The following is a 13,837-nucleotide window of genomic DNA, read 5'->3' as shown; positions in this document are numbered from 1 at the left end:
CTTGTTTTCCATAAGCACGTTTCGTTTAAGATAATGATAAGACTGCTTGTCATAGTTATATTAATACAGATAATAAGTGTATATAAAAATGGTCGCAAATAAAGTTAATCGCGCCGCTTTTAAAATCAAAAAGCCACGTAACGAATAATCCAGTAATCCAATCAGAAGTAATAAAAACGGACAAAAACGTCGATCGTTCGTCCATTCGCAATTCATTTCGGTCATTCGTTCATTCATTCATGATTTATTTGCCGTAATGCCGATATATATGAGCCGATCGGCCGAGACTATAAAATTTAAAATCAGTCGCGCGGGAGAACAATTTTCGCGCGAATGATGCCATGGTTTTTTTTTTTAGAACGAAATGGTAATGGAAACAAATAGTTTGAGTTGAAAACTTTTTGGTATGTTATATTAATACTAGATGTGCCCCATAAAGTATAAAATTAAGTCACATTTCGCCGTCTGTGTAGACACGTCTGTGTAGATTTTAATAGATAGAGTGATTCAAGATGAAGTTTTATACGTCCGCCCCGGCTTCGTCCGTGGTGCATATATATAAAGCCTTCCTCAATAAACGGGCTATCTAAAACTGAAAGAATTTCTCAAAACGGACCAGCAGTTCCTGAGATTAGCGCGTTCAAACAAACAAACTCTTCAGGTCTATAATATTAATATAGGTAACATAAAAAAACTGAAACAAAGTTTTGCTCCGAATTAAATACGAGTGAAGCCGCGGGCAAAAACTCTAACTCCAAGCCTATTCCGGAGTTTTTATTGTTTGTCATTTGTTAGGAAAAACTTAACACACTAAACAATAATGAATGTTATCTTATATCTTTAAACGAGCAATTCTATATATATATATAATTGGAATCTCGGAATCGGCTCCAACGATTTTCGTGAAATTTAGTATATAGGGGGTTTCGGGGCGATAAATCGATCTAGCTAGGAATCTTTTTTAGAAAATGTCATGTTCGTGTTTTATTCATGTTCTATCGACTTAAACTTACTTTTTTAACAAATAGGAGGCGTTTGAGTAGTCCCAATTTATTATGACTCTTCCTGACATCTATTGGCGAATAATAATAATATAAATGCGAAAGTTTGTGAGGATGAATGCGTATCTATGTGTGCGTCTGTTACTCTTTCACGCAAAAACTGCTGAACCGATTGCAATGAAATTTGCTTTGTAGATAGCTGAACAACTGAAATAACACATAGGCACTTTTTATACCGATATTCCTACGGGATACGGACTTACGCGGTTTCAACCGCGGGTCTCAGCTAGTACTCTCTTAAACGACTTCGCTGATGTATTTAAATGTAATGGTTCATGTCATTCGGTAGGTCTGAAAATAGCTCGTTAAATATTTGAAACCGACATTCCCAAAAACGAAACGGTTTTCTATTTGACTGATCTTTTTGGTTTTGTAACTCGATAACTCCGTGGGTTTTCAATCGATTGAAATGACTCTTTTTGTGTTTAATAGGAAATTGTCCCATATAGAATTTGACGTAGTACCTCCCTATGAAAGAGGGTGAACTTCTTTGCAGCAAAGAATTATAGCCGAATGTTTGAATCACCTAATTAATTATTTATACGTTAAAGGCACGAGAACAATTTCGGGGCTTTCCTCACATAGTTCCCGTTTTCGTGGGATTTAATGGATAAGAACTATTCTATGTCCTTCCTCAGGTCATAAGCTATCTCTGCACCAAATTTCATCCAATTTGCTTCATGGGTTTACGTATAAAAAGACTCACAGGCTTTTGCATTCACTAAGTAGGTATTCTAAGCTAATATCTAAAATTGATGATAAAACGTTATACGATTTATGATAGTGTTTCAAAAAGTTTATAATGGCTTGATTCACGAGTGAAAATTGTGGGATAAAATACGCTTCGAAGTGTATATTTCATGTGAAAATATCTCACACATATTCTTTGAAGTTTAAAGCTGAAAACGTGTCATATTAAAAGTTTGTTGAAGAATGAGTCTCAACGGACCTTCTGAATCAGTAATAAGGTTTGGAAAGGTCATGGCTTGACAGGTGCTCATTCTAATCGTTGTTTGTAGGTGTATGTGTGTTATATCACATACTTAGTTACTACTAAGTATTGTCCTCTTGGCTGGTAAGTAACGACTCCAAATAGACATGAGTGGGTAGCGCTTATAGTCAAAAATATTAATTAATTTTAAACTAACGGCGCCGCGCTGTTTCACACGCGTAAGTCCATATCCCGTAGGAATATCAGGATAAAAAGTTGCCTATATGCTAAATTTCATTGCAATCGGTACAGTAGTTTTTGCGTGAAAGAGCAACAAACACACACACATCCTTACAAATTTTCACATTTACAATATTAGTAGGATTTTTGATTGGTTTGAAGAGGGTTAAGTTTTTGGTATAAAATAATTATACGTCCCCATTAAAACATTTATATAAATGTTTTTAATTTATTTATCTAACCGAATCTTACGAGAAACATTTTTTTTTTTTAATTTTATTTTAACGTCGCCTAACGTTTTTTGTATGTATACATAATATACGCATATGCGTGGAACAGGTCAAACAATTGAAGTGCAGTGGACTTTGTTCCAGTATCCACCATGGACGTGGAGGCGGTGGTGGGGCGCACCGCATCGCTGCCATGCGATATTGAACCTGACTCCCATGAAGATAGAGTCTACATGGTGCTGTGGTTCAGGCACGCTGGGGGCAAGCCGCTGTACAGGTTCGTGAAAACGATTGATTTTTATTGTTAAATGAAAAAATCACACTGTATTTTTTATGTATGAAAAAAATTGCTTCCTCAAAGATTATTAAATTATTGTTTTGAAATTTGATAAAATTATATTAAGTAAGTTTGTTTACTATAGCTACTATTACTCTAAACTGGCGATCCTAATCAGAATAATATAATAAACTGATAACATTAATGTATTGTTAAAGTTTAAATTAAATCTCTCTGTTTAAAGTTTAAAATCGAGTCTAAAGCAGTCGCTTACGTACAAACTTGCAGATGAAGCTAATAAAATTACTTTAACATTTTTTTTTAAATTGACAGAACTCAAGAAATTTCAATGAGACTACATGCTTTGCAAATAAAAAAAACAAACAAAAAAATCGGATTACCCAAAACTTATGAGATAACAAACACAAAAATACAGTCGAATTAACTCTAATATAAAACAACCTCCTCTTTTTCGCAGTCGGTTGAAAATCCTTAGCTTAAAAATGTTTGAAACACTTTATTAACAACGCGAAGGGTGGGGAGGCCAATAACAATTAATCACAATTCGATTAGCGATAACATCATTAATTATGATCATTCGGAGTTAACATAAAATCGATGGTGAGAGCGTTTTGCTTTTTGGGCTTAAATGGGTCCTTTGTTTATTAAACGTCGTCTGTATTGGAGCGTTTTTAAAGCGCTTTAAGGGTCAAATTTTCGAGAATATTATAGCAGTAGTTCGCCCTGGATTCACCCGTGGAAGATATGTTATAGTACAATTATATTTTATATTAGTTTTTCACTTTTATCCCACAAATGTTATTGTGGGAGTCGAGCACGCTTCGGCACGAATTGGGCCAGCTCGCACCGGGGAAGTACCACACCCCCACAGAAAACCGGCGTAAAATAGTGGAATGCCACTGTGTTTCGTACGGTGAGTGGGGGAGCCGGAGGCCCGTTTCCTTTTCCTCACCCGTCCTAGTCCATTCCTTCTTTCCAGTCGTTAATCCTTTCCTTTTCCCTTACCCCATAAAAGCGGGCAGCGCATTCACGGAGGTACTACCTTTGCGAATGTTTATGGGCGGTGGTGATCGCTTACCATCAGGCGAACCACCAGCTCAGCTACCCGCTATGACATAAAAAAAAAGCAAATTATCAAACATGAAGATTATGATTATTAATTTCTTAATTAAATTATGTTAATCTCTAAGCAAACAAATATAATGAGTGTGAAAGTTTGTTTGTTTGTATGTTTGTCCGTCAATCACGCTGTACTATACTGTACTGTAAATACTGAACGGATATTGATGAAACTTGGTATACAGACATACATACTTGGTATACAGCACTACAGACTTGGATGGGATACTTTTTATTCCGATTAAATGCACCCTTGGGATAGAACAGGAATCTTGATATCCGGACGGAGTCGGAACGAGCGTCTAGTAATAAATAATAAAGATAATTAATTATAAGAAGTATGACTGTACGTATAACACTCTCGAAGAGTAATTCTAGAAGATTCTAAGACTTAACTCTCACTCTCATTCACTCAAATAATTCACTTTTAACAATTTCAATGCTATAAAACTAAAAATTTAATTTAATTCACATTTAGTTTTGTTGTTTTCCGAAAAGTGTAATTTTTTATATATTGAGGTTAATTCGAAGACACTAACAATATACACAACATTAATTAACAATATTAATTGCAAAACCTAAATATCCCCGCCTTTTTGAGGCATTGTTAAAACGTTGAAAGTGATCATTCTAGAAATTGCGTAGAACGGTATGAGGGTTAACATAAGATCAAATCAAAAAACTCTCGAATTACAAGCCCCAAAACCGGCAAGACATTAATAAAACAAGCTCACAATCAGGGTAGCATTTGCAAAATCCAATAACGCTTATTGGACGTAATTTCTCAAAGTATAGAAACAGGTAAGACGCGTAATAAGGCCTGTGTACACGTGGTTAGAAAAATGCTTTGATCCCGCCATTCGCCATGGGGAGCGGCCGTCATGTCGTGTGTACACATCGTTAGTACGGTAGGGCTGTCACAAGGCATTTGTAAGGTTGGTTACATAGGGAAGGCAGGTGGCAACCCCGATAGAAATGCTGCGTATTAAGATTTTTAAATGTTACATAAGACAATATGGGCGTTTAATGTAACTAGACGCATGTATTCCTTTCCTCGTACCATAAAAATGAGGTAAACGCATATATAGAACATTTGCTGATGTGGGGCTTACAGCTTACAGCGTGGGGCTTAGCGGTGATGATTGCATACCACCAGGCGAACTTCTAGCTTGCTGCTATGACATAAGTATAAAAATGGGATGTTGAAATTTTGTTGTGAAATAGTTTTTTTTTTAAATATATGGTGCTGTGGTTATGATCTAATATAGCCTAATTTTGGAATAACTTTTTTATTTATCGACCTAATTGTGTTGGCTGTAATTTTACACAATTTAATAGAGAAATAAATGTAATCAATATTTGTAAAACTAGCAAATAGCATGAAATAATATAAAATTGGTTCGATAGAATTTGGGTTTTTTTGTGTACTTTAAAACTAATGTATAGTAAGTTAATATTTTTTGTGTGAGCCCTAGCAGAGCTAACGAAGCGTGCTACAAAATGGATTATCGACAGCCAGCACTCACATCGCCGACAAATGATCGCCCTTCGGTACATGCTAAACTGTCCCAAGTATTGAAACATTTAACATAATTATTATATGCTGATACTTCTACCGAATATTACCTATTCGCTACGCTGTTTGAGATTTAATAGACTTTTAGTTGGTGACGGCTCATTTTTTCTGCTCTTTCGATTATATGTAAAAATATTCATATCTATAGCTAAGTATTTTGCAATATACTAAAATAAAAGCCTGTCTATTACTACATAACATTGATTGAGAAATCGTGATTTTATTTTTTTAATTAATTTAACAATTCAACAAATAATACAAGAAAGAATTAAAATAACATGGTTAAAATGGAAATTGTTCAATTAGTTGGGCGGCCTTATTAATTATAAGTGATCTCTTCCAGGCTTCATATGTGTAATAATTATTCGAAAATCATATTCGGAAATTCTTTTGTTAAATAAATATAATAGCTATGTTGGTTTAAATTTATGGAATAAAAACTAAATATCTTATAAGGAACAAAACTCCACATATCATATCGTTTAAGTCTAATTATATAAGGATATGAATTGAAATAAAGTGAGAAATAAAATGATTTTTCAATGTTTATCATCATTATCTATACTTATTATCATGATATAGTTTATAATAATTTACCAACATACAAACTGTTATATTTACAACTTTTACTAAACCAACACTCAAATTTACTCAAACCATACACTCAATAACAACTCTTTTTTACAGTCCGATAAAGTCTAGATTTCCTAAATTTTACACTCACACGTAACTAACCGGTTAAATCCAGTTACGCTGTCACTATTAGCGCTAACAGTTAACTCGCAGTGAGCTCGTGACTGTCAAACTTTGACGGCAATATTCGCAGCATCAGCTGTTACGTATCGTTTGATTTTAGAATGTTTTTCTTAGTACACTGTGGATTTGAAGTTATCACACTTTTTGCTGTGGATTTTAGAATTTCTCTATTGAATACGTATCGTATTTGTTAACATGTTTGCTTCGTTGAGGCGTAGATATTTCTGTCCTTATCCGTCTGATATCATACTTAGGATTTTTTTTATCATATTCAGCAAAGGAGCTGGTTGGTAAAAAAATAGTTTTAAAAGTAAATTTGTATTGGCGCCTCTGGCTATAGAGCTGTTATATTAATGCCACTAATTTAATGATTTTTATTTCATTGTTTTTTTTTTATTTACCCCGTACTCAGGAATTAAACTAAAAAATCACGAAAAACTTTAACACGTCTATTAACCAACCGCGCGAAAAGTTGCTTAACCAATGAAAAGTTTACCTGCCAGTAACTGCATCAAACACGTCAAGCCTTTTATGCATATTCACTGTATCTGTTTATTTGTTTTACACATTCTTACTAATATAATATGCGTAGAGGTTTGTAATGATGTAAGGGTGTATGTATTTATTGTGACTACGTGGGCAAATCCGAGAGTATAAAGCTAGTCTTTACTACGCGGAAACAAAACATGCATTCGAATTGATAACCTCTCCATTTTCTGAGGTCGATTGATAAAAAAAAAAAAAAAAAATTGTCAATATAAAAACTTTTTGACGTCGTTCGAAAATGGAACAGAATTGCAAAAATATGCAACCCGTTGATTTGCTTAAACGCTTCGCAATTATATTTACGTTCCGCGTACGCTTTGTGACGCGAAATACGCTTTAAAGAAATATGACACGCTCCACGAGTTGGGTTTAGTGAAATTAAGTTATTTTATTGGAAACCGTGTTGTTTCAAGCTTTACGTTTAATCAAATTATTGGGCGCGCTGTCCAAATAACTGTGATGATACAATGCAGTTGTTCGATTTTTAAATTTTCAGTCAGTAAATTGTTCCTTCTTTATGTTTATTAGGTTTGTGTCCGATATACTTTTATTTTTATGATTACTTTTAGAATCACTATCTAATTATCGAAATAATCCTTACGCAACTACAGGCTACCATATAGTACTACGAAGCCGTTTAAACAGGACAATCGGGGATACGCCGTAGGCATGCCCGAGCTACATATGCCGTGTATTCGCAGCTCGGGACAGTGTGACAGACTGCCTCGCGCATATTTTATTGCCCTTTCTATCAAATAATTTTTGATATCACTTCTATTTATTGAGTTGTGAGAAATCAGTTGTCGTGAAGTTTTCGGCTTTAGTATGACATCGAAAGTTATACTACTGTACGCTGCTATTATCACATTACATGGTTAGGTATGTATGCAAATATTATGTAGATCGATAACCACGTGGTAGTTATTTTTTTTTTTAACAGCCTACATTACTAACTGCTTAGCTATTTACATCAAAATGATACCAAAATATTTATTATTAGAAGTAATACCAAAATGTTTTTTTTTTGTGGCCAGTATTTTAATTTTCATAATACAAAAATATTAAATTTTCACTCACTAATTAAGGTCCGTTTACCATATTTTGTAATGAAAATTATTTACTTATTATAATCTATGTTAAAATAATTAATACTCTGTTAATTTCATCGCCTTTCTATTGTCTGTGGTCATTCTGCGGCCGTTCTTTGTCTTTGATTCCTGCACAAATATACGCTCTGTAAATTTTATGCTAATTTCAACTGCTATAATTAAACACTAACCAGCAATTATGTATTTCGTACAAAGTAAAGTTTTTATACTTTTGTGGCACAGATTCTAAAAAAAAATAAACTGATCTGATAAGATAACTGGCATATCTGAGTGTTGAGACATCAAATTAGTCAGGTTATCCAGAAATGACATATATAAATCCGTTAATTTTGTATTGTAAAAAAACGCATGTTTTTCCCTTACGTATTTATTTGGAGTCCTAGCTTCGGGCAAGTCAAGTCACAAATTTAAGATGACCCTGTGTATTAAAATGCATAAGGTTTTAATCTATTATTGTTTTTTTAGTGTGTAACGCTAGCTTTCATTTAATAAAATGCAAAACTATAAATATTGATGTCTATACTATACCGTAGGTTCTATTAATTCAATCTAAATAAAGTTGATACATTATGTTATATTTAATGAATTGAAGCTTAAATACATAATCCATCTCTCTCATTCTATAGAACCACAAATATATCGCTTCTCGTGCCACCGATACGAACTTTCCAGAATGTTCCAATTTGTCGATACTATAAATTAAGGTGATCTCGCAATCAACGCTGCATCAATTAGTATCAGATTGAAGTAATGCCATCTCAATTCCAAGAGGCTTGGAGTTTTATTTGACATGCCAATAATTATGCTTGCTTCCATTTGAATTTAACGAAGAATAATAATTATGTTTTCTTATATCTCGCATATTTATTTTCTCTCTCAATATTCTCAGTATTTATAATTGGTGCCTTGTTATTGTATTTGAATAATACTGATTATAATTTTATTATTTTTATAGTAACAGATTTTATGAACTTCATTAAAATTATCTCAATATTTGAGCCTATCAAAATAATTGATCTGGCAGAATCAATCCACAGTACTGTCATTTATATAATAAGAAAAATAGATTTTATAAAAAAAAATCCAATCAAAACAAAGGAGGTTATTTATAGGATTGCATTTTTTTCAGTTACTCGTTAAGTTCGATTGGCGTGATTCTTTTGTGACGAAATTTATTTTATTTTTATTTTATTTTAAATTGTTGTTATAGTGGCTATAGTGGTGGATGGGATGTGGGTGATATTTTTGTAGAAATTAATTATTTTAAATCCCGTGTATTTATGAAATTGAATAATATTTTTTAACAGGAAACTAACTTTCAAAATGTCAGAAATGGACCAAATTGAAATCCTACTAATATTATAAATGCGAGTTTGTAAGGATGTGTGTGTGTTTGTTGTTCTTTCACGCAAAAACTACTGAACCGGTTGCAATAAAATTTGATACGTAGAGAGCTAGCCAATTGAAATAACGTATAGGCAACTTTTTATCCCGATATTCCTACGAGGTAGGAACTTACGCTGGTGGTACCGCGGGGCGCAGCTAGTGCCAGCTAGCTAGCTAGCTAGCGCAGCTAGATATACGGGAGGGAGTAGCTTTCAAATAAAAAAAAATCATCTAAATCGCCCAGCCGAACGTTTCGAATTAGCATTGATAACATTCTCGTTTTTTTTTTGAAGTCGGTTGAAAGTCAAACATGTCTCAATACTTATACTTATATATTCTATTGGAGAATGAAACACCATTTAGCGCATAAGTAACTTCTAGTCATAATGCTTCTAATGCCATTTAATACTACTCCGTGTATCGTCTTAGTATTGTTCCATGGATCTTCTATTCTTCGTATCGCTCCACGCTCGCGCGATATTGAAATTTCATCGGGGCACCAACCGAGACAAGTGTCTCTATGCTTCGTTACCTGCACTCTGGGGTGTAAATTACAAGCTGGAGCGAGTAACATATACCGTTTACTATTTACGTATACCGTGGTGAGGTAAGCCTGCTCTGAAAAGGATGGAAGGTGTTGAAATAACATTATTTTCATATTGATAATGAACGACTTTGATGCTTTGGATTAGTGTAGGTATCAGTATCAGGTGCATAGAGATTCATGCGTTTCGGTTGTCAGCACCGACGACCACGTGGTCAGCGTTACACTAAACCAGCTGTATACTTTTAATACTTCTTGCATATAGAAATAACAAAATGTGTATCAATATTGTACAATATATGTTATTTAACTCTCTTATAAATATAATCTATTTCTATTCATTCTTAGTTAATTAGATGATTCATAGTAAGAAATTTTCACTATATATGCTATGTAGTATTTTATACAACATAGTCGCTGTCCCTGTCCCTATATATGCTTAAATCTATTAAACTACGCCACAGATTTGATAGGGTTTTTTTAATAGATAGATTGATTCAAGAGGAAGGTTTATGAATATAATAACATATATTAAACTGCTACGATTTTAACGCGTGCGAAGACATGGGCAAAAGTTGTTAGATAATAAATTAATAGCTGGCAGTGTATTGAAATACGCAGGTTTCCTTGCGTGGGATGCTGGAAGAATGCCACGTGCTTAAAGTTTTCTTTCTACATAATATATTGACTTCCATTCGTAGAAATTTATTTTCTGGGAATTTGTTTGCAAATAATTGTTCGTAGTCGAAGAGGATTAGTATATTAATAAACTTTGTGTTATAATGTGCTTGTATTTTAGCTGACTTCAAAAAAGGCTCTCCATCTCACTGTATTTTTTGTGTTTATCGACTCGTAACTTTTTACTGGGTGTGTTCCACTAATTTAATGAATACACGAACCAATTTTATAAACAAATAAAACCAATCATTATAATCTGTCTGTATTATGTAATAAATTCTTGGTATAAACCGCTCTAAAGATGTTAATAAAATAGCAAATAATTGGTCAAACAGAGCGATTGTCTCATTTATATTAGGCAAAGCAAAAACATAAACGTTATAGCTTAACTCCGATTACAACTTACTTGCTTGGGCTTGAGTTAACAGTTTTGACGTCACAATATGGCGCTACGTCGATCCCATTCACAATTGGATCGCGTCAGCGTATAACTTGCGCCGCACGAAATTCGTTGCTAGCCATGCGTTACATCGTTTGTTGAGAAGGCTGGAGGCTGCGTTCCTCAAAGAGATCTACTGACTACACGATCACACTTTGTATTCCTTCCATCGCGTATCTTATTTTCACTTTGATAAGTGAATTTGGCAATCTTATTGGTAGACAATTTGTTTGAGTTTCTATTACTTTAGATTGTAAAAAAGTAGCTACGCCCCACGGTTTCACCCGCGTAAATCCGTAAGCCGTAGGAATATCGGGATAAAAAGTTAGCTATATGTTATTCCGGTTGTTCAGCTACCTACGTACCAAATTTCATAGCAATCAGTGTAGCAGTTTTTGCGTGAAAGAGCAACAAACACACACACACATCCTTACAAACTTTCGCATTTATGATATTAGTAGGATTTATATCAGTGGGTGAGTTCGACATGGTTTAATAAACGCGTTCCTCCCTTGCTTTACACGTGAGTATATAAAACCTTGGGGATCACGTACATGTCCGACGGTGAAAGAATTCTTAAAAACGGTCCACTAGTTCCTGATATTAGTACGTTCAAACAAGCTCTTCTGCTTTATATTATTCTTGTTGAATTTCTATAATCACGTAATTCTCTTATGTACAAATATTTGTTATATCAAGGAAAATTCTTAAGCCACGGAAATACATCAAACCGATTTAAAAAGGACAAGTTATAAAATTGATTATTTTTTCTAACGAAAAACTGATTTACACAAACACACGAAAAATAAACTACAATCAAATTCACATATATTCGCATTAATTTAATTATTTAAGACTAACACCGCATGCATCAAAACAAATAAAAAAAAAAAAACAGTAATGAAAAATAGACATAAAAATTTAAATTGAAATAGTTGTAATATCCTTACACCGTATCGACTTCTATGTTTGACATCTTTTAAATCGACTATAAATTTACACATAAAACAAAAAAAAACAAACATTCAGAAGTCTCTTTGTCGCTTTTAAATTTTCTACAATTCACACTGGAAATTATGCCACGAATAAGACCTCAGTTTAACCACAAAGGAATTAGCTTAGAGTTAGTATTAAAATTTAGAAGAGACCCCGCTATTAGCTTGGTATAATGCAGTTGAAATCTAGAAAGTCTAGTGTTTTTACTTTTAGTCTGTGGAATTAAAGATAACTCATAATAAGAGATCTAACTAGCTTTCCACCTTCATTGGGATCGGGAAATGCCATAGACACAAGTCTATAGTAGGAAAATTAAAACTATAAAATGACTCGTTTTTTTTTAAGATCTGCGGAACTCATACATGAATTAACGATTTTAAAACAAACCCTATGTTATAAATTTATATTGAGTTAAATATTTCTAGTATTTTGTGTTTGATTCTACGCGAGTATTATACATTTAGAAATTAAAAAACTTTACAGCGAGTGTGGTCACTTTGCAGTCTCCCCGTGACCACGCTCGCTGTAAAGTGTTCCAAACTCCGGGTTAATAATATAATGAATAAATCGCGTTTAAAATCCGTTAAAAAGTTTTTAATTTCTAAATAAATATTTCTATACAAAAAATTAAAAAAAAAGGGTGCGTGGTGAAATAAGGCGTCGCTCCGGTATGGCGGAAGACCCAGGTTGTAATCCCACCTCATGATATTACAACTTTACTTTACTTCATAGTATAAAACAAAGTCGCTTTCTCTGTCCCTATGTGTGCAATGACGTTACAGATTTTGATGGGGTTTTTTTACTAGATAGAGTGACTCAAGAGGAAGGTTTATGTGTATAATAACATCTATTAAACTGCTCCGAATGTAACGCGTGCAAAGCCGTGGGGAAAAGCTTAATAAATGCGAAAGTTTGTAAGTGTGTTTGCTGCTTTTCACGCAAAAACTACTGAACCGATTGCAATAAAATTTGGTACGTAGACAGCTGGACAACTGGAATAACACATAGGCAACTTTTTACCCCGATATTCCTACGGGATACGGACTTACGCGGGTGAAACCGCGGGGCGCAGCTAGTATAAATATAATTTAGAATGAACATTACGCCTATATCGCGTACTTAACTCGATCGTACTTCTTGGCAGGCATAGAACAATGCGCAGCCAAGAGCAACCGATTTGAGTCCATTTTAATTAATATCTGGTATTTAATCTGTGGTTTAGAAAGCGGCTATGTAGCTGAACGTGTGCCGCTCATTAGTGCTACAGAATGTTGTAGTAAAAGTATATATTGGCCGTTTTCGAAAATACCTAGTTACAGACACATTGAATTTTTTTTTTTTTTTTTTTATGTTACAGTCGGCAATGGAGCTGGTGGGACGCCTGATGGTAAGCGCTACCACCGCCCATGATCATTTGTAGAGGCATAAGGTCCTTCGCAGACCTTACGCCTCTACAAATGGATTGCCGACTTTTTGGGAAGGGATTAAGAAAGGATTGGCGATAGGAATAAAGGAAAGGACTGGGAAGGGTAAGGAAAAGGATATGGGCCTCCGGCTCCCCCACTCACCGAACGAAACACAGCAGAATGCTATTTCACGCCGGTCTTCTGTGGGGGTGTGGTACTTCCCCGGTGCGAGCTGACCCAATTCGTGCCGAAGCGTGCTCGACTACCACATAAAATAAATGCGGACATTTATTGTTAAAATGAGCACTTGCTATCCAATATAAATGTTTTTTACACGTCAAAAACTCTTAACTATTACTTTTTTTAAAGAATCTTTTTTTTTGTTCGTCTGTTTGTATGTGCGTCCATCCTGTTTAAGCCCACTGAGCAGATTTTGATGATATTATTCATGATAATAGTAATATATAGGTTTAAGTTTCAGATACAAAATAATTTTATGAGGAAAATGCAATTGTATAAAAG

At 34.1% G+C, this 13,837-nt stretch overlaps 1 protein-coding gene across 1 annotated transcript in view; it reads left to right on the top strand.

Moving 5' to 3' along the window:
- The first annotated feature begins 1,994 nt into the window (after window positions 1-1,994).
- The window catches only part of LOC119839079 (B-cell receptor CD22-like), a 54,144-nt gene continuing 42,301 nt past the window's right edge, over window positions 1,995-13,837 (top strand). The window contains exons 1-2 of the mRNA XM_038365271.1: window positions 1,995-2,029; window positions 2,587-2,739. Coding sequence (XP_038221199.1) covers window positions 1,995-2,029; window positions 2,587-2,739 — 188 coding nt within the window. The remainder of the gene's footprint in view (window positions 2,030-2,586; window positions 2,740-13,837) is intronic.

This window comes from Zerene cesonia, unplaced genomic scaffold (assembly GCF_012273895.1).
Source record: "Zerene cesonia ecotype Mississippi unplaced genomic scaffold, Zerene_cesonia_1.1 Zces_u008, whole genome shotgun sequence".
Taxonomy (NCBI): Eukaryota; Metazoa; Arthropoda; class Insecta; order Lepidoptera; family Pieridae; genus Zerene; species Zerene cesonia.
This window is presented reverse-complemented; position numbering and strand designations above follow the sequence as displayed.